At 44.9% G+C, this 21,803-nt stretch overlaps 2 protein-coding genes across 2 annotated transcripts in view; both read right to left on the reverse strand.

The window, feature by feature from the left end:
- Positions 1-10,500, reverse strand: part of LOC147223914 (mitogen-activated protein kinase kinase kinase 11) — a 53,764-nt gene extending 43,264 nt beyond the window's left edge. The window contains exon 1 of the mRNA XM_086166332.1: positions 8,718-10,500. Coding sequence (XP_086022458.1) covers positions 8,718-9,474 — 757 coding nt within the window. The 5' untranslated portion in view covers positions 9,475-10,500. The remainder of the gene's footprint in view (positions 1-8,717) is intronic.
- A 2,696-nt stretch (positions 10,501-13,196) lies between these two features.
- drap1 (DR1-associated protein 1 (negative cofactor 2 alpha)) lies at positions 13,197-21,691 on the reverse strand. The gene is made up of 7 exons (XM_086165768.1): positions 21,393-21,691; positions 20,753-20,825; positions 20,230-20,323; positions 19,918-20,043; positions 17,873-17,963; positions 17,605-17,693; positions 13,197-14,479 (listed from the first exon to the last, which is right to left on the reverse strand). Exons 1-7 carry the CDS (start codon positions 21,432-21,434, stop codon positions 14,293-14,295), a joined length of 702 nt encoding a protein of 233 aa, XP_086021894.1. The 5' UTR covers positions 21,435-21,691; the 3' UTR covers positions 13,197-14,292.
- Positions 21,692-21,803: the final 112 nt, after the last annotated feature.

A 21,803-nucleotide genomic window follows, 5' to 3' on the forward strand; every position in this document is an offset into this window, starting at 1 on the left:
GTTCAGCCCCCTCAAATCATTGTGCTGAGACTAAATACAGCCGCGTATGCACGGACTACGCACAAGCGGATATTCTGCTGTATTCATTATTGAGTTTGGCTGTACGGTCACGATAAGAGCACATCTAATTCCTCTGACAAACTGTACCTACAGGCTGATTGAATTTGATAGAATCTATGTCCAAGCCAAATCGGGATACAAGTGTGATTGGATGATATGTTTATTATGACAAATATTTTGGCAGCGTCAAGTCAACCGCACTCATGAACAAAAGCTCCCAAACTGAATTATGGCTAGACTGAAATGCCCACTATTCAAGTGCATTTGGCATTTCAACTCTTTCCAGAGAGGATGAGAATTCCCTTTTTTCTCATGCACTTATCATCCACCTAATCTAATGTGACGCGTCAAAGTATCTATAAAATGAGGGGAATTAGGTATATTTGTAAGATATAATCAATATGACATACTTCAACAATTCCCTCCTTGTTTGCGTAAACGTATTTTCAGCATCCATGCAACGGAATTGGTTTATTTGACTTTGAATACAATGCAGGGACAGAACAAGCGTAACAGAAGCGTCTGACTCATCTTGCACTCGGGCTGCGTCAAATATATTGCATTCCTAGACTTTAGCCCGGTTTGCTCTTGCTTGAAACTATTGTTTCACATGTGATACCAATACGTTCATGACTTTCATTGAATTGTTGCTGTGATATGACTTGGCAAAAAATAAAACATGAAAATGCCCATTGATAGAAATTGATTAGCTTAAAACGCATCCATTTGCAAGTGAAAACAATGAAAACAAAGCTAGTAGCTCATGTTGAAGAAATACAAACCATCATTTTTACCGTTACTTCGTCCTCCCCCTTAATAATTCAGATTTCTGGCATGGAAATATACAGAATACTGCTTTCTTCTTTAACACTTTAGATATTAATGACATGGTCTTTCCCATATCCATCCTCGCTGATGGCTTGGGCAACAGCAAAGTGTATTTCCAGCCCGATGCACAGTGTGTTGCTTTTTACTGAGAACCACAGTGATTGCAGCTCTCCAGTGACGAGTGACACCGTGTTTCTAGTGCTTCAGTTGTTAAGTGTGTCTTTATGTATGCATGCCTAAAATAGATGCGCTATTTCCAAGTGTCGGTTTAACTAAGCAAGAAACGAGAGGTGTTCTCTGTAACCCCTCTAACTCCCTGCTGATTCTGGGGAAAATCATGAAAAGAGCATAGGCTGGAAAACAGGCGGAAAGACCAAACACACTTTCAGGAGGCGAAACCTGTAGAAACTGTCAGGACGTTAGCATTGGTAGATAACTCCCACATACGCAGGACTCAGAAGTAAGCACAGATGGACTTCTCTGTTTAATATTCAAGAACCTTACCTGGCAAGGGAGATAAACTGGAGGTACTGAAAGATTCACTGCAAAGAAAATAAACAATAAACTACTGATGCAGCAGTTATTTAAGAATAACCACGCCTTCCCTCGATGTAGCAACAGGACTACTCATGCAGCAGTCCCTCATCAGTTAGCGACAATCATACAAGGGCTAACTGGATACAATGCGGGAGGTGCTGCCAGCCGATTTAAGTTTGCCTTTGGCAAAGGAAGTCGCCCCTTGCCGCTGCTACATTTTGCTTATCAAGAGGAGTGCCCTTGACTTTTGACCTGGGTACAGAGATGCAAGACGGGATGTAAGCCGATGGCTCCCAGTCAGAGGTTCTTCCAGGGCCCACCCAACGGGATGTGCGCTCGTCATACCTCTTTCTTGAAAGACTTGCGTTCACGCGCTTTGGTCATTAGTCATGCAGATCACAAAGGACTTTCTCAGGCTGTGCCGTTATCAGATACATCATGATGGTGAAAGGAATCCAGGGAGCTGGGCGAGTGGGCTGCATCAACAGGCTGGTCAATGGAAAAAAATCTGTGCAACTCAAACGCCACCTCTTCAAAACAATATGCAGCTAGCTACTCTGTTCCTTCTGGGGGGGTTAGGGTTGTTTTGGACCATGACCAAGTGCTTGGGCATTTTACCTGGACTTTGCACTCAGCAGGGACATTTACATGAACATTATAGTACTGCAAACTTCAAGACAGCGCTACATTCTGAGTGACCAAACCGCCCCCAGTCTACCCATCCAATAAATATTAGGCTGCGCATTACAAAAGGGCACAAAAATAAGGCCTTCTGGATCATTTCTGGAGGCCGGACACCACCAACACAACTCCCATCTATCCAGAGAGGAGGGAACAGGCGGCGATTCATTTGCTCGAAGAGATGACACATGCACAGCATCCACTCCATGACTTTCTCCCACAGACAAGAGCAGACAATACAAACAAGACTGCTACGGGACAGCAACAATTTCACACACATTCTGCACAGAACAAACAGACTGAAGGCAGGAACCGTGCCCACAGTCTACAGAGCTGAATGAATCAAAAGTTTGAGAGCTGCAGCTTTTGGGTGGTCTTTCTTTGCTGTAACAGTCGACATGTGTTCCCAATGGACATGTTGTCAATTATTATAGATTTTTAAATCAATGCATCAATGAATGTGTGTGGATATTATGCACGGCCCTCTGATTGTATCTACGGTCGGATCCGGTACAGTGTAGGTATGGATCTGAATTTATGGCTGCGTATGCAATTTTATCCTTTTCAGTTTTTATAAAGATAAATGCCGCCTCTTCTCTTTTGTTGACCTTTTGCAGAGTCGCTCCCTAGGCCTCGAAAGTAAAAGATAAGCCTGCTGACAGTCAAGGTGCAAAGTGCACAAAGAGGGCATTGTCGTCTAGAATGTTTTCATGGGCTGTATTTAGGTGGGAATATGTGAGTATCACAAAAACAATGTTTCATCCTGTTTCATTTGTTCAAAAACATTTTTAGTGTGCCAAGATTCCACGGCTATAGCTCTTTTTTGATAAATCATAAAATACGATGCAGAGTTAAGGTGCTGTGACCAGTTAATCACTCAGTTTAATGTCAAACAATCCAAACATTTAAGTAGAAATTACACTTGAATCTTAAATTGTGCTTCGTGTGAATGAGTCGGCAATCAGCTGCAACTTCCTTAGTTTGTCTTCCGGGAAGAAAGCAAGACGGACAAATTTCCTGAATTATCTGTAAATTCGATGAGCTTTGGGATGTGGAGCCAAATTACGTATCCGCTGTTTCACAATCACATCAAACCTGAATCTGCTTTGAACAAACGCAAGTGCCGAGTACTTGTTTTTGCTAGCACACATTTCCCAGAGACCTTTTCATCAGAGTAGCTGAATCATCTTTTTCCATGGATTTTCTATCATCACCTTCACCTTCACCAAAGCTGAATTGTGTCTAAAATCCTCCCTCCATTGTCTCCCAGTTCCTGGCAGCGGTTCACTTTTCTTGCAAAGGAAACTGGAGGCCCTGCCTTTGGTTTAGAACCCAAAGCGCAGTCGGCATTGGCATTATTCGATTTATGCTGCACGACTCTTGACTGACTATCAAGCTGTTTCAGCCCAATGACAAAGGCAACAAACCCTCCGTTTCATTCCTAATTCTATTCCATACCATTTAATGTTTGTTTAAATATGATAAAGCCAAAAACAACAATTCTTACACATGGCATCTGTCCATTGAGGGTGACGCAGCTAGAGAACTTCAAGAAAGCCCAGCTCCCAAAAACACGTTCAAATAGCAAGGGCAAAAGTATTTCCTAAATTATTTTTCTTTTTTTTTCCATTTCTAATTTCACCAGGACAGTCTGGTGTTGAAAAAAATCCACCATCTCCACTTCCATAACCGCGAGATCTGGAGGTGTTTTTTTTTTAATGTTAATGTCAGATGCTAGACATGACTCACACGGACAAATTTCTGGTCAGCTGACCAGAGGGGAGTGTGCTGAAAATCCAGAACAAGAAAAAAATTATTGCAATTGACCATGTTCAGAGACCACTTATCCTGAATTCACATTAATTCACTCAATCCTTCATTATCTACACTGCTCATCCTGCACCCAGCCATCTGCAAGAGGTGGGGTTCACCCTGGACTCATTCACACGTCTGGTCGATTCAGGGTCTCCCAGTGGACCTCCTGCATGTTTGAGGACTGTGGGGGGAATTCAGAGAAACTAAGGTAAGTAAGGTAAGATGATTTATTTATTGATCTCCACAGGGGAAAGCCTGATGTCGTAGCAGAACAAAGCAGAGGACAGGTATCAGAGGACATTAAACAATAACAATAAATAGAGACATTGAAGAGGACAAATAGCACCTGTAAAGAGATAAAAATAGATAACAAACTGATATGAAACTGCAGGAAACCCACGCGGGGAGAACATGGAGACTCCACGCAGAGAGGGCCCTTCTTGAAATTAAACTAGGGACCTTCTTCCCGTGAGAAAGAACTGTCAACCACGGTTAAAATCTGATTGCATCAATGAGCTGATGTTCAGTCATTGCTTGATAACAATAATTCTTGCTGCATAATTTAGAGACACCCGGGACAGCCAATAAAATGGTATGACTCAAAACTGCCAATTCGCCCTTCTGCTCAACGAGAGAATGTGTGTATGTGTGTGTGTGTGTGTGTGTGTGTGTGTGTGTGCGTGTGTGTGTGTGTGTGTGTGTGTGCGTTGCAGTTCACCAGTACGCTCAAACATCACAAAGCCGGTCACCAGCATGCTCAGACATACAGGCTGGTGGGGGGTTTGAGTACACTGCAGCATGGGGCACTGGGGTTGTGGATGAAAAAAAACACTGGTGAGGAAAGTATCAGATGTTTGTCCACTATATGCATCAAAAATCTAACTGGCTCTTCTTTTATGGTTTGAGCTCGACGGTATCGGTAGAACTGGAAAGTTTACCTTGCCTCGCTGTGCCAGAATTGTACAAAGGCGGACGTTTTGGTCAACTGATGCAATTGGCTGATGCAAGGCATCAATGTGAAGGGAGCAACAACATCTTGCCAGGATGAAAATTTTATCAATATTTGTTCTCAGAGGTGTACCCTGTAGTTTTGATGTTGACACTATTTTTCAACGAAACATCAGTTAAACTGAAACTTAACCTATCCCGCATATCCTGCAGAGACGAGGGTTCACCGATCAATCGCAGACATAAAAAAATGTACAACCATTCACTTGGTCATTTAAGTGCCATACAGATACACTCAGTCATTCGCAAGTTTGGGTGATTTAGGGTCTCCAATAAGCCTCCATGCTTATAGACCATTGGAGGAAACCAGAGAACCCCAAGAAAACCCACGCAGAGTAATACCTTCCGTGTTTAAAGTGTAGGCAATGATGACAGAATAATCAAAAGCTCTTCAACACACTGATCAATCTGCAGATGATATATCTGCTGCCGAATTATTCACTCCTAAAATACTGATATTGGTTCAATTTTTAAAAATGTATAAAATCCAAAATCTGAGCTTCGACTGTATTTCAAAACTACCATGTCTGCTGGAAATGTTACAGACGCAATGACGGCGTGACTCTTGAGGGAGTTGGTTGTGGGAGGGTTCAAGCTGTGAAAGCGTGTGTGTGTGTGTGTGTGTGTGTCTGTGGTGCTGGGGGGGGGTGAAAAATTGGGAACTGCTGACTTAGGGGATGTTTGTTTTGCAGCTTATTTAGCGAGCCAAGGTCCAAGGCCACATTTAAAGGCCTGTTCAAAGTACGCGGCTACATTGCCTTTCTGAAGGACCGCACGGCATTGCATTTACCACAGATTTAAAAAAAAAAAAAAAAAAAAGATAGCATGCATCATTTCACTAAAAAGAAACATCCTTCCTCTCGTTGCTATATTTTTGGACGGAGGGAACTGGGAGACAAAATACATTTCTCCCTTTTAACGTTTCCTTTTCGGGCAGCTCATCCACGTTGTTTGGACACTACTAGAGTGAAATTGATTGCCATCTTAAGAGATTTAACAAGATATATATATATATATATATATATATATCTCACAGGGCCAAAGAGGGCTCCACAATTTTTATTAATTCATTTAGACTGAATTCCCGTGGCGGCGTCCGGCTCCCCACCAAACACAGGTGTTTAAAATCAGCATCCTCCACACAATCTGCCAGTGAACAGCTGCAACTATTTTCCCGAAAAAGGAGTATTTGCCTCGATCGATCGATCAGTGTAACAGTTGGCTTCCATGCTGAAAGGCCATCAATACCTTCTCGCCGTCCGCTTTCAATGTCCCGGTCAGGCTTATGTGGTGTTTCGGCAAAATGTCAAATCTTTTGCTCTCCAAACCAATAACAATTTCCTTCCATTCCCACAATCCACCCGTTTGGCCCGATGAGCCAATAAGTGCTCAGGAAAGTCGTATTGTATGGAAACAATGACAAACTGTGGACGCTGCTGAAGAAGCAGCAAGACGAAATATGGCGTGAACATAAACTGCAACACTTGGGAGTTTATGGCTGAATAATAAAGCCAACTGGCGTCAACTCATAAGACATGACCCCTGCTTTTCATAATACAGGGAGTATTTCCAGCAATCAATCATTCATTCATACATTCATTCATTCATTCATTCATCTATGCTGGCTATCCTGAACCTGGGGTCATTGGTGTGCTGGAGCAGATCCCAACTGTCATTGGGCGGGAGGCAGAGGGCCATCCTGGACTTGACAAAGGGCCACAGATCACCCTTCACCCTCTCATTCTCATGTCATCCATGCAAACAACCATTCACTCTGTCATTAACACGTCTGGAGACATTCAGGTCTCCTACTGAACCTACTGCAACCCACGCAAACGGGGAGAACATGCTAACTCCACACAACTCCCCTGTTGGAATCCAACCAGGGACCTTCTTGCCGAGAGGCCACGTGCCACCTGTGTTTTAGGAATCGATTAGAGTCAAAAAGGGATCGCGGCTGCAAGCTGAATATCTAAATAACAGCACCACAGTCAATGACCTACGTTCACTTCCCATCCCTGAGCGTTGTTTTCACTTCAGCTTCAGCTTCTGCCTCCGCCTTGACAAGATTCCTCCACATGACCACAGAGCGCTGGTGCAAAATGGCAGCTCAAGAAAGAAGAACTTGCAAGATTATTCACAGGAAATGACACCACAATGGGAGGCTGAGAATCAGCACTTCACTGCATCTTTTATTGAATGTCTTCTAGCCTCAAATTGCAGCTGCTTCGAGCTGGAATCAACACCAGGATGCTCCTGCACCTGTTTGTCAAACCCGTCAGCGCCACGGCTCGGGGGGTCCGAGTCACCCCAACCACCATTGTCCTTAAGAATCAAAAAAAAAAACACCCCCCCACCCTCCTCCGCCGCCGCCACCATCGCCACCACAGGATATCGCTCAGTGGTACAACAGGGTTGCGGCTGTACGGAGACATGTAGGGGCAGGCCAGGGACAGGGATTCAGGGAAGAATTAAAAAACAAGAAGCAGGAGGAGGCCAGAGGGTGATACAATCTCTCGGCGCACACAGAGAAAGGGATTGTGTTCGCTTTGGCCTGCCTCATATACAAACACCATATTAACATTTCTTTTGCGCAAGAGGGGAGCAGCCGGTGAAGAGGTCTACCTCTACCGGGAATGAACCCAAAGCAGGGGTGAAGGCGAGCGTGGGGGGGCGAGGGGGGAGCGGATGCTGCAGGGGAAGAGCGGGGAGGAGGAAGGCGGCTCGCGAGTGATCAATGGCACGTGATAGAGGCAACAATCTGAGCCCGTACAAAGATTCAACAGTAGAGAAACGGCAAGGTCGAAAGACGTCCTGGAGAATTATTCTTACGCAGTACATGCCTGAGGAGGTCCTTTTGTTACGTGGACCTTGAGTTCACCAAGGGAACCCGAGGTTGAGTTCTCGAAAAGCTACAGCGCAGAATATCTCACGGGGGGTCGACCCTCCCCTTTCAGAATTTCTGATTTAGGACACTTGAGATCGTCGGTAAAAGGCCGGATGAGCTGAGGGAAGCTGGAGCCCTGTGGACCACAACAGATACAGTCACAGGGGCGAAAGGGATTATATGCTGCGTGGCAAGAATGATAATAACAGGGAGGGGAGGGTATTTTTTCACAAGAATTCAGGGGGCTTTGCGAAAAGCCCTTTTTGGTACTCGGTATGCTTCGATACGGGGGCAGCGTAGGGCTTTATCGGGGGATGTGTCTCACCGCGGTGCTTGAATGACAAGGTTCAGTGCGTACGTGTCCGCCGCCAATGGCCTGAGAAGCCGAGCTTACCCCAAAGTCCAAAGTGTCAGCGAGGCTGCGAGCTTCCTCTCCAATTCCTAACCTTTGCAACCAAAGTATGGCAGTAGATCCGATCAACGAGACCTGCAGATGGTCTGCCAAACGGCAAGCCTAGCCTGAAACGCCTCATCCTGATCTTGACCGACAACTCCTGATTGAGCCGTTGTATTAAGAATGAGTCAGACGGGTCTACCGTGGGCTTCAACCCCCCCGCCTCCATCCCGGAGACTAATGAGAGTTTGCGTTCATAACTCAAGTGCTCCCTTTGTTCTACATAAGGCCTTCGCGAACACCAAGGGCACATTTAGAAGTTTTCTACAAGCAGTACACCATGTTCCATCTCTGCCAGAGGACATGTTGACATGTTGTGAACGTCTGCAGCTTGGGTGCCACTAGCCCAGTGTGACAAACTGGAGGTCCATGAAATAGCGAATGGTATTTGTGTGTGTGTGTGTGTGTGTGTGTGTGTGTGCGCACGCAGGCATGAAAGCAACTTACTGTTGTTGGATTTGAGGTCCCTGTGGATTACCGGGACGATGGCCTCACTGTGCAGGTACAGCATGCCCCTGGCAATCTGCACGGCCCAGTTGACTAGGACGTGCGGCGGGATCCGGCGACCTGCAAGCGCCCTGCTCAGCGGCCCACCGGAGGCATATTCCATGATGAGGCAGAGGTTGGGCTCCTGCAGACAGACGCCTTTCAACGCGATGATGTTGGGGTGGGTGAGCATGGCGAACAGACGGGCCTCCTGCCGCACGTTCTGCGCCGTCACGCTAATGTCCTCATCCGGGTCCTGCCGGGCCGCCTTCACCGCCACCAGCCCGCCTCTCCATGTACCGCGATACACCTTACCGAAGCCCCCGACGCCGATGACCTCCTCCAGGCTCAGTTCCCTGAAATTCACCACCTCTGGTTCGAACTCGCCCACGACGGCGGGGCCCAGCTCGCCGACCACGCCGCTGCCCGGAAGCTTCCCGTAGCCGCTGGGCTTGAAGGAGCCATAGTTGGAGGGGAAAATGCCCACCTTGTTGTTGACCTTCCCCGCCCACCAACCCTCGTCCCCCGATATCTCCGAGTCCAGAGAGAGAACCTCCACCAGGTCGCCCTTGCGCAGGGTGAGTTCGTCCTTACAGGACGCCTCATAGTCGAACAAGGCCGTCCACACGGGGTTGGTGAAGTTTCCTTTTTGCGACTGTTCCAAGTTCTTCCAGTTGGACAACGGGCCACGACTGAATATGTTCTTCAGCGGCTCCATGGAGCCTCGAACAGATGTTCCGACTGGATCCGATTCTTCACCCCAAGGGTTTGAAAATAAAGTACAAAGGAGTACTTTATCACGCCTCGCTCCCTTTCCCGTCTTCCTTGTTGGGTCATCGGGGATCGGTGAAAGGCTTTCGAGGAAAAGCTCGGCCGACGAGCGGGCCGGGGACCGGGGGTCTCCGAGGCCGGTTCAGACGAAGATCCGGGTCGCTCCAACCATCTCGACGGCGAAGCTGACTGGAAATGGACCGTCCCGGCGACGGCTCAGCCCAGCCTGCTTAAAACGAAAACGCAGAACGCCGGCGCAGCTCCCATCGGAGAACCCAGTTGGTCGGAGCAACGTTTCCAAATAGACGGTCCAAGAACCTGGCGGGTCCTGCACGTCAGCCGCCCATGGTCACAAGAAAAGCACCTCTCTCCTCCACTTGCCACCTGTTGGGTTTTAAGGCCCCAAACTGACAGATGTAGATGTCTAAGCAGCTTGTTGTGTAACTCTGGAAAACGGGAATAACAGAACTACAAGTTCCAGAGTCAAAAAAAAGACGAAAAAACTACAAGTTCCCGCTCACAAGCCACTGTCCATTTTGACTTTTCGTGTATTTTTAGCCATCGAGTGCGGCGGCCACCGCAGGCAGGAAGCGCCGCGGAGGCCGAGAAGAATGGCAGGAAAAGGAGCGCTCGGTGCGGGGCTTTTTTTTTTTTTACGAGCGCGCGGGGCCGAGCGGCTTGCCCGGTCACCGCGTGGGACCGCAACCGCGCGGCGCTCGCGCAGGAAATCCCGCATTCCACCGCGCGCGGGGATCCATACTCGAACCGGATGCAGGGAGCGCGCGGGTGGGCGGGCGTGCGGTCTCCTCTGTCCTTCTCGAAGCTCTGAGAAGTTCCCAAACTTAGCGGACGGATGGAGGGCGTGTGTTTTTTTCTTTCCCCAAACCTTGTCCGCGGGCTCACTGTCCGGCACGCACGGCGTGCGGGGTTCAGCGCTCACCCCGCAACGACGCGCCGCTTCCGCTGTCCGATCGGCGCAGGAACCCCATTACACCTTGTCGCGTCGCGAGAAAAAGTAGTCCGCCGCTCTCCGGAAGGTCTGCGCTCTCCGGGCCGGACCGTCGGACCACTGCTACGTCCGAGCCACAGTCACTCCGGAGGGTGGGGTTTCACAACTTTTCTCTCTCTCTTTTACTCTCTCTCTCTCTCTCTCTCTCTCTCTCTCTCTCTCTCCAAACAGGAAAAAGTCACGAAAACGCATTCGTCAAGCTGGCGCTGGTGAATGCAGCGGTTTCCGGGGCTTTGTCTTATTTTTTCCCCCCAGACCGGAAGTGGTTGATCTCGAGCAGCGTCAAATGTCGGCACTTGACAGATAATTACGAATTGGATTTGTGTGCGTTTATCGCTTTTTATGCGGGCGACAAAATAATAAAGATGTATAAATCTTGGGAATTAGTTTACATATTGACATGAGATGTGTTTATTTTCATCATAATATAATGTTATAATGTTTAGTAAGTTAGGTTAACATTAACTTTATTATCAAGCTCAAGTGTTTTTGTGAAAGTTTAATTTTCGCGCTGCAATTTTCCCGAACTTTACTTTAGATTCACTCTGCGTTCAGTGCGTCAAGAATGTATAAATATTAAAGGAAACAAAAACGGAAGTTGCAGACATTTGCTCTTACTTAATATTGTTGCGTTCAAAAAATCCGAGCAACCGTTTAGAGATGTGTGAGAGAAGGCCTGCATGTTTCCTAGATATGCCCCGCCTAGATATACCTCTATTTTTTTTATTTTATTTGATTTTAGCTGTTCTTTTCATTTCCTTTTATTGTGAATTATTCCTTAAAGAGTATGTTATTGATATGGCTCACTGATGTGCCCGAGGTGAATGTGAGAAACTTCTGAGCTGCCATAAAACACAATTACTGCTAAGAGAATGAAATCCAATGGTGAAAAGACGGTGAAGCAAAAATAGAAAAAAAAACATAAATCCCACGATGCAAATGAAATGTCATTGTGGGTTAGTGTAAGTTGTTAATAACACATGAAAAAAAATGCTGTTTAGAGCTTATCTGAAGAATCTCACAATCCATTTGCCTCCGTCCACTGCAAGAAAACATCCTGAAACGCCATCCTGCCGCAAGCTCATCTGCCAAGATGCTAATCTTTATGACGTGACAGCCCTGAAGTAGGAGAGTTTTAATCTTTTCTTTTTCCCACGAAAGCTGTTTCAGCAAGCACATCCAGACAATACCTGTCAGTTAGATTGACAGGTCAGAGGACGGGAGCAGGTTTTCCTCTGCGCTACAAATCAAAGTTCAAAGTCAGCCTTATTGTCAATTTCTCCACATGTACAGGACGTACAGAGGACTGGAGAAGACATTTCTCACTTTCTCAAGGTGACGTCAATTAAAGTAATAAAGTGCACGCAGATACGCTCATTTACAGATACAAGTCATATGTTGCTCACTTCATTTATCTTCACGCATCTAGAAAACCAGTCTCATCGGCGCCACAGTTGTTTTATTATTCTATATTTCCACCCCAGCAGCTTGCAGATGACATCGCAAATCCCACTTGTCTCAATCTGAGATTTTTTTTTCAGGAGCCTTTAAGTTATTGCTGGGCGGTTAAAAACCAGAGGGCCACCTTTGACCCGGCCGGTTGCTTTGTGGAAACAGTGTGCTTCCTTCTTTTAGCCCTTTGATAGACCCCCATCCCCTCTCATCGAGCTGCCGTTTGTTTGGACCCCCTTCCCCCCCCCAAAGTCAACCGCCCTCCCACTTCCCCCAGCATTCCCACTCGCACAGCCGAACCACGCCCCTCCGCACAGTCCGCTGAGTCAACGCTCCTGCAGGAAGGATGCAGTTGTTTTTGCGGGCCTGGGCCTCGGGAGCTCGCTCAGCCGGGCCGGGTGGGCGGAAGGGGAGGGAAGGCGGTGGCGGTAGCGTTTGCACGACAAAATGGACTGTTTGAAAAATAAAGCAGCGGGGGAAAAGGAAAGGGGCTGGACACACACATGCACAGACTCAGCGCAGAGTATGTTCTGTCAAAGGGTGTGCAACAATCACCTCCCTGTAGGACATCCTCTGGCCAGAACCTGATGCCTGGCGCACCATGGAACTGAAACCCAGCAGGGGGGGTATCGGCTTGTCCTACAGGTCATGGGGCGGTAAATCAAAATCAGATGCATCAGCGGGATTCTTTTCTTTTTTTTTTAATATTGAGGAAAAATAAGCACAAATAAGGTGGAGCAACAACAGTGTTCACCCTTTAAACAAACGAAAAAAGAAACCCTGGACTTTGTCAATCCCTCTCCTGTTCTTTATTTTATTTATTTTTTAATTATCTCATTTCCAGGTCCATTTTCAGGGTTATTTTGTGCTTATTTTCAAGCTTTTGAAGCTCATTTCCAGGAAGCTTCCTGTTAATTTCACAGCCTTCATTGCATGCCTGGTCAGGTCAGATCAAATTTTAAACAAGTTCCCTCTTGATCAATTAAAATATACATTATTTTTCCGGATTGCTTATATTTTGCACGACTGGAAACCCATTTAGTGTTTTCCAGGACGCAAATGTTTATTATGAAGACAAAACAGGGACGAGGGTTCACGCGCTTTTAAGGAGCACTCAGGAGGTGTGTGCCGCCGCAGCTCGCTTTATGGAACACACATCTTTTGTAATGCAAAAATACCACAAAAACCAGCATCAACAGTGGGTGTCTTGTTTTTTTTCCTTTTTTTTTCTAAATTGAAATATGATTTTTATTTCACCCATACAAAATAAAAAGAATGTTAAAAGTTTACAATACAACTTTGAACGTCTGCTTGGAAACATTTCATACTGACACATAGGGGGGAGCCCCCGCGGTTTGCTTTCGCCGGATTTACATTTAAAACAATCTAAAAAGGGAGGAGAGGGCGAAGGTGGGGGTTAAATTGAACAGAAAGCGCAGAAAGTCATGACCCGAGGAGCGACCAGAATAGAAAGGACAAAGGGGACGAAGTGGGGTAAATATTAAAAACAATGAGTTATGGTCCAAGTGTCACAGTATATGCATGATTGGTGACATTGTGATTGTATAAAATGATGCACAGGGTTTGAAACAAATCGCCTCTGGCAGGCAAAATGAAAAACAAAAACTGCAACAAACAACAGGAATGGTTAACCTGCAGATGCGGTTAATGTCGGGGGGTGGGAGGGCGCGGCGGTCCACGAGGATTACAGTTCTCTTGATAAAAACATGACTTTAAAAAGAGAAACGCTGACAGCGGCTGATATGTTGTTCTGTGTATCAACTGGGGAGGAAGAAAAGAAACAGGTGGGGAAAGGAAAAGCTAGAAGGCAATATAAACCGCACCTATCCTGTGTGTGTGTGTGTGTGTGTGTGTATGTGTGTCTGTGTGTGTGTGTAAGGGGGGCTAATGCAACAACACTGATGACTGCCTTTTTCCTTTTTTTTTTAATTGTCAAAACTAAACAATTGACTTCTTAAAAAACATCCTGGTTGGACTCTCTAGAATTAAATAAAACCTCTTTTAAAAAAAAATGAAAATTAAAACACATAATATACAACCAGTTTTTTTTGTTTGTTTTCTGTTGTTTTTTTTTTTTTTGGTTTTTGTTTTTGTCTCCAGCGGCGAATTGTCTCTAGCCGTGGCGAAGAGTCTGTCCCTCCTCTGGATAGAGCAGCCGGCGTGGGGGAAAGAAATTGAAAAAGGACGTAGAGGGTGTGTGTGTGTGTGTGTGTGAATGTGTGCGTGAGAGAGTGTGTGTGCGCGCGCATGGGGGAGGAGGGGGGGCAACGGTGCAAAGGGGAGCTAAGAGTCATAGTCTTCGTCGTCGCAGTCCTCGATTTTGTGCAGCGCGGGAGCTGGTGGAGGCGGAGCAGAGCTCATCATGGAAGGATGGGGGGCGAAGGCCATCGCGCCCCGGGGCTGTGCTGGGGCCACGCCGTCCGCCGGGACCATGTTGCCCATGTGCATGTACTGGGGGGGTGCAGGAGGGCTGCATGGGGGGGGGGGGGGGGGGGTTACAGGCAGACAAAAAAAACATAGTGAGTGTTGACTGTGCTCAGAAACTGAATCACCAACACCGGCGTCAAACATCTTTAACCGTTGTGTTATTTGATTGGAAAACAAGGGATAAATATTTTAAAATTAGGCAGGAGTTTTCATGATCCATCTCAACAGGGGCCATTAGTTGTCTTTCACTCATACATTACCTACAGGGGGAGCGGAGGGGTTAGCCAAGCTGCTATTGGGCGAGACCATTCGCTCACTCAATTGCATGCCATGTAGATATATAACCCTTCACTCGCTCATTTAAAACATCATGTAGAGTCATTCGACCGTTCATCCTCACATTTACAGGACACAGTCATACAGCCATTCACTCGCGCATTTAAACAGGGTTTTCTGGGGATCAGCTGATCTTATTTAATGCTTTTCAATTACCGTTTTTATGCCGCTTAAAACAAATTTGTACCAATGTCCAAACATTCATATCTGTAATAGATCTCACACAGTAGCTGAGGTCTATGTATGACGTTCGGAGTGAGAGTGGAACTAAAGAAGCATATGGATAAATTGAGGATAACAATGTTTTTAAAGTGTATTTAAACTTTCGATGCCTCAAGACATTGATTTAATGCTTTTTAAGCAATACATTTTTGCAAAATCGATTTCATGACTTTGAATGCTTTTTAATGACCCGCAGAAACTCTGTAAAATATCATACAGGCATCCGAACATTGTCTCATTCATCCGTCATGTAAAGATTTCCACGTAAAGACTACTTTTCTAAACCAACCACCATTTTCTTTTAAACAACTAAGAGTTAATCTCTAAACGTATGCCCTAGAGACGTCTGGAAAAATGAAATTGACGTTTTCATTGTAACGCAATCGTACCCTGAAAGCACTGAAACATTACTTTAAGGGAAAGGTTACTTGGCTTTGGAGGCAGGGTCAGTCTGCTGAGCTCAATTCATTTCACTCCGGTTTCCCCACCCATTCATTTTGATTTCTAGCAGCTCCAACAAAGTCAAGTAAATCACTATCAGTTACCTCAGGCAGGTCGGGGCTGGGGTGGGGGGTTGATACAAAACCCGGCCAATGGCTACAGAGAAAAGGGAGCGCTTGACGCCCTCCGTGGCATTTTGTAAACACAAGATGGCTACCACTGATAAAGTGGATTGAACGAGCCCGACGGCTTTATTTACTTTCAGGATGAAGGAAAACCGTTGTGGAAAGCCTTTGCCAGGGGCAGATGGATGTTTCTGCATCCACAGGGGTGTTCGGCCAGCGACAGCTACCGTCAAAACTCCCACAGCCCTTCCAAACAAAAATCTGAATTCAAGCGAGGTGATCCTGCCTGGCTGTGCCCGCCTTTGAATTAACATTGATACCAAATGTAAACAAACGCTATCCGTCGGTCATATTGCATAAAGCAGCAAATGCTATTTACGTGTTGCTATTAATTCTGCGACGACTATCAAATGCTGCTGATTCATCACCTACAAATACAAAACTTTTTTATAATGTACCTTTTAACCTACTTCCATGTCAACAATCAGCCAATACATCGTTTGGAATTAGCTTTACTGACACAAGATCATTTGCAACATTTGGTATTGGTAAGATACAGGTTTAGTTCAAGAAATCTGCAACGACAAAAAACATCTGTCTGATACTTTACAGGCAGGTGTGGATGACACATGTTCAAGAGTGCATGTGTGTGTGTGTGTGTGTGTGTGTGTTTGTGTGTGTGTGTAGCGACTGGGATGCCACAAAGGTTTAAGCCATTCTTCTTGTAGGAAAACAGCACCCTCTCCCTGTGCTCAAATGTACAGTCAGGGATCTGGATCTGAAAACTGAAGATATGGGCTTCTAGTGTGCATGGTTCGGAGTGAACATGTCAATCAATGATGTAAATCTGTCTTTATTGGATATTTATTATGGACAGGGGTGGATAATCTATCGATGGATCATGCTATTTAATTTCACCTCTGTTGGTCTATTATACTATGATTGGTGATGATGGGAGATATGGAACTAAAATAAACATCCTTAGATTCAGGGGCCACTTTTTGTCTCAAAAAGATATAAATCTTGTGTTCATATGCATTAACTCAATAAAATAATCTTTGGCAAGAACTATAAGAGGAGAAAAATGGGTATTTTATCATTTTGTTTGGCAAAATATGTAACCGGCTGTACAAAAATCAATTTCAAACCCTGCAGCAAACAATGGGCTGATTTTGCTCTGGGCATTTACACCGAAACTGCCAAATGCATCTGCAGCCACCCTTCTAGGTGTACACAACCTATTTTCCATGAAATATTTGAGCATCCCCTTTCAGGTAGCAGGTCTTGTCAAACATTGACACAGCCAGATTTTAAATTAAAGTTACATAGAGGGTAAAATGTACCCACGTGAAGAATACAGAATTTTTCATGTGATTCGTTTAGCGGTTAAGAATTCAAACACTATGTGTTGCTATGGAAACTACTATTTGCGATAGTGCGGCTCCTGCCGCATGACAAGAGAAGGGAGCGATGCATGGAAGTCAGGCGTTTGCAAATATCATTCAGTGAGGAATGCCATGATGCGCAGCCTGGACACCTCCTGCTGTGACTGACATTCCCAGTCATCTGAGGGAAATCTAGAGCCTCCTCGAAAAGGGGAGGCCCTCTGCCCCACCTAGCACTTCGACTTCCAGCCCCTCACGCTCATTTTAGTAATCATCAAAAACAGCTAGTTGACTTGAAGCGAACCTCCTGCACATGAATGCACCTGATATTTAATGCTTACTAATTGGCTGTTCATTTCTTCCAGCGCTGCAGAAAAGTTATCGATACAATACAATAGGCGCATGTAGACACCACAACCAAAATAAAGATTTTTGAAAAATATTTGACTGAGTCGGTTATGTATCAGTGTTATATGTAACCGAACTGTGCACAATCAACGCATTCAGCTTGCGATTCAATTTATCACCGATGTCGGGTCAAACCCAGCGAATGTAGTGTTAAAAAAACTGACTGATGCCTAGCAATCTCTTTATTTCATTAATTGTTAATCTTTTTTTTTTTACAGTTAATTTCTTTGTTCAGAGGTCGGTGCCGATACCTGTAGAACCTGGAGGCAGCCTGCAAATTTGTGCTTGACTGAGAGCCGTCCTCCTCGTCCCCATCTGTCTCGCTGTCCTCAGAGTCGTCCTTTTTCCCCCGTGAGAAAAAAAAACAACAGAAGGCCTTATTACTTCCAATACACACACACACACACACACACACACACACACACACACACACACACACACACACACACACACACACACACACACACACAGTCAAAACTACAGACAGCTATTGATCTCTTCTTTGAGATTATTTCCCACCTCCTGCTCTGATTCCGTGCCAGATAACTTCTTGTCCTTGCCTTTCGAGCCAGCCCCGCCATTCTTGTGACCGGACCCGGGTTTTCGACCCCTGGCAAAAACGAGAGCGGGCGACGGGAAATCACAGCGGAGTTCTTACTTGGAAAGTTATTTTTATGGGGAAAAGCACATTTGAGAGACTTATTATCCTGTCATGGCAGAAGATTCTGCAGACATGTAAAGACAAAAGGCCGTATTGTTTGCTGTCAGACACCCGAGCAACGCCTTGGCAGGCAAGCAGTTTTATGATGTTGATTTTGTGGGAACACTAAAGATTCAAGTGGTGAGAAAAGTCCTGTGCTGGAAAAAAACAGAAACAAGAAACCGCTTCCTATTATTTGTGCTGATATGTGTGCGAACGACGCCTGAATCTCAAAAAATTCAAATGAATGGGCTGCTTTTTACTCGATTTGTAGGAGAAATTGAATTAAAATGATAAACAACAAACAAAAAAAAAACTTTCCCACCTGTTTTTTTTTCCACTGTGCTCACAAGATTAAATTAAATTTTAATCAATGTAAAGCCTCTCTTTCCTTTTGCTTTCGGTTGTTTCCTTCAAGGGTCGCCACCGCAAATCATGTTCCTCCATCTCACCCTCTCCTCTGCATCCTCTTCCAGTCCATCCAAAAATCTCTCTGTTCTTCCTCTCCTGGCAGCTCCAACCCCAGCATCCTTCAGTCTAGATCTTCACCATCCCTCCTCTGAGATGGTTTGGACATGAACAGTGTGACTTTATCTCCAGAGCGTCTACCATGTGATGTCCCTTTGATGGACTCATTCCTGATCCTCTCCATCCTCCTCATTCCCAAAGAGAACCTCAACAGCTTCATGTTCTCTCTCAAGCTCTGCTTCAGTGTCACTAAACCAAACACCCCCGTTTTCTACACCTTTCCTTCCATTCTTGCTGATTCTCTTTTATAACTCCTGACACTTTTCTCCAGCTGTTCCAACCTGCTTGCAAACATTTCTTCACCTTTTCTCCAACCTCTCGATTGCTCTGGACTTTTGACCCAAAGTACTTAAAATCCTCCATCTTCTTCATCTCCACTCCCTGTATTCTCACCGTTCCACTTCCGGTCCATCTCATTCACACTCATGTCTTCGCTAACCTTCATTCCGCTCCTTTCCAGGCCATACCTCTACCTCTCTAGATGTCCCTCCAACTGCTCCTTTCTCTCACAATAAATCACAATGTCATCTGCAAACATCATAGTCCATAGCTATTCCTGTCGAGCCTCATCTGTCAGCCCCTCCATCACCATAGAAACCAAGAAGGGGCTCTCAGAGCAGATCCGATGCACTCGCCCCTCCACCTTTAACTCCTCTGTCATCTCTACTGCACACCACCACTGTCTTAAAGCTCCACTTAAGTTAAAATATATTTAAAAAAAAAGCAGAGCCCCGAAAATTCTTATTTGAGTATGGTCTATAAATCCAAAAAACAGGTGTATAACAAAAGTGATCGTTTGAGTATGACCAGAAAGAAAATAAATGTGTAATAAAACAAACGTTGACTACACCCATTAAAGTGGAGAAATTTTGTATAAAGACACTCTAAATATGTAAACACAGAAATAGCAGCAACCGAGTGATGGTTATGTTTTGAGTTCTATTTGTGATTCATCCCAGGGTTCCAAGAGGAAAAAAAAAAAAAGATCTGTGAATCCGATTTGTTTTCCACTAATAAAAACAAAACAAGAGTCAGATGCTGCTTTGGAAGTATGCTGAATTCTGAAAAGTAAAAGGACCTGGAAATGCTAAATCTTGACGAAGAGTGTAAGACTTTGTCATCATGCATACTTTAACTTCTGTAAAAAAAAGAAAGTTTGGTCGTTTGTGCAAAATCAAGATTGCATCTTGACCATGCTTATTAGGGACTGACAGGGGAAATCATAACATTTTACAATACTAATAATGTTATTTCTGACAAAGATGCAGGGGCATCACTGCATCACTTGTCTCAATCAACTTTAATAACTTATTGCGTTTGTTTGTGCATAATTTACCGTCGTGGGACTTTTTCTCCTCCTCCCTCAGCATGGTTCTCCTCCCCGTCGCCCTGCATGCCCGGCACCGTTGCCACCAGGTCTTTTAAGAAATCAAACTGCTGCTCCAGCTCAATACACTGTTTTCTAGCAAAACACACACAGTTCAGCACACACACTCTCACAGTAATGACATAAAACAATAAATAAATCGATAGATATGATTGGGTTTAAAATGACACTGTCTTTCTGATTTGTGTTACAGGCAGTTATGTGCAGGGTAAAGCCGTCTCACCCGGTTCAAGGTGCACGGTGAGACACAAGAAAACTTACAAATGTGATGTTGTCATCGTCTTTGCGTTCCGAGACTGAGTGACTTGACAGGCCTTTGTGAGCAATGATTCCAGGAAAAGCTCCAGGGCTCTCGCTGATGTTTCAGTCAAGGAACTTATGAGAGAACATGTCTGTATCCTTTAAGGGAGTCAAACAGTCTTTTTATGGTGTAAGAGGGCTGAGAAAGATTCAATAACTGGATAGCTTGTCGACGACTTGAGCATGACGCAATTTTTCCAACGAATATGGCGGTCATAGCATTGTATGTGTACAAAAAGTCAAGTTGCATATGACAATTACTGCGTGTGGAATAAAATATTCGTCATTTTACATTATTAGTGAGTTTTTCCAGGTACTTGACCCCCCATAAACACAACTGATTTACTATGTTTATATGAATCTTCAAGACTAAGTCATTATAGCAGTGCTAGGAACTACAGCACCATTGTTTACATGCATGAAGCCTTTTCCCTGATCCAAAAGTGGTCAATGCACTGGCGAAACCCTGCGATAGAAAGGATACAAATAATAACTGGTACGGCTGCGGCCACTTTGCCTATTTCTTCATCTGTTTGCATTATCTTCTTAATCCTTGCCTGCAGTGGGAGAAGGCATAGTTACACGCACGGGGCGTTTTAAGTTAATTTAATGCATTTACTTTGGCTAAACGTCAACAATACGGGGCAGTTGATCAGCATCAAAGCAAATGGTACTTCAAGCCAACACTTTAAGGTACTTTGAACCAGTAGTTCTGATGTGTTGGTTCAACTTTCTGTCTCCTAATGCGGCCAAGTATACACAAGGACAACGACTCTTCGGGTGCTAAATGCACTTAGCTCAACGTGCTAAAAACAACGTTAATAACTGGACTCGCAGGCTAACTTAGAATCGCATCCCATTAATGCGTTTTTAAAACACCGGCGTGGGAGATAAATAGGTACACCTTCGCAGTGCAATTGGATCCTATACACATAGTTGAGTCTCCGAGTTTGACATTTTCGCTTTAAGAGCTTTTAAAGGGCTTGGTTACTGGTCAGTTTGTTAGTCCAGTATGCAACAAAACAGAGCAAATGTCCCAAAACAGCTAGCTAAACAATTTAGCTTTCTATCAGTTTGCTAACATTAGCTAGCTGTGATACCGGTTAGGCAAAGTTTCAACTTACCGGGGGGAATCTGGCGTTGTATTTCTTCTTTTTGCTGGGCATGATTAAGCTATGCTGGAGGACAACCTTGTATAAAATTAAATTTATTCGGGCTTTTAACTCTGTATCATAAAAAAAGAAATCACCAACACCGCGCACACACCAGATAGCAATAGCTGTCCGGCTAAATCGCTAGCACGTAGTCGTCACTCGTTCGCTAGCTTGGTAGGTCAGTTTGGTTCCGCGGGGTCCCAGCGCTGGTCAGATTGAAACACACGCCGATCCGTAATTTGTTCAGGAATAGAACATTAAAGTTGATCATTCTGTCAGAATAACTCGATATCATTTTATGTCAGTGCTTAGAAACATAGCACGGGAAGACTTTCATTTAATAATTCACACCCGGGTGGTCACTGTTGTCGTTTAAACGTC

The sequence above is a fragment of the Fistularia commersonii genome, chromosome 19, assembly GCF_037954325.1.
Source record: "Fistularia commersonii isolate RoL2024-O1a breed Wild chromosome 19, RoL_Fcom_v1.0, whole genome shotgun sequence".
Lineage (NCBI taxonomy): Eukaryota > Metazoa > Chordata > Actinopteri > Syngnathiformes > Fistulariidae > Fistularia > Fistularia commersonii.

Coding starts and splice junctions, on each gene's coding strand:
- drap1 (XM_086165768.1), bottom strand. CDS start 21,434: ATGCCCAGCAAAAAGAAGAAATACAACGCCAGATTCCCCCCG. Junction 20,324..20,752: donor AGCCGTACCAGTTATTATTT/GTATCCTTTCTA, acceptor CTGAAACATCAG/CGAGAGCCCTGGAGCTTTTC. Junction 17,964..19,917: donor GGAGAAAAAGTCCCACGACG/GTAAATTATGCA, acceptor CGTTTTTGCCAG/GGGTCGAAAACCCGGGTCCG.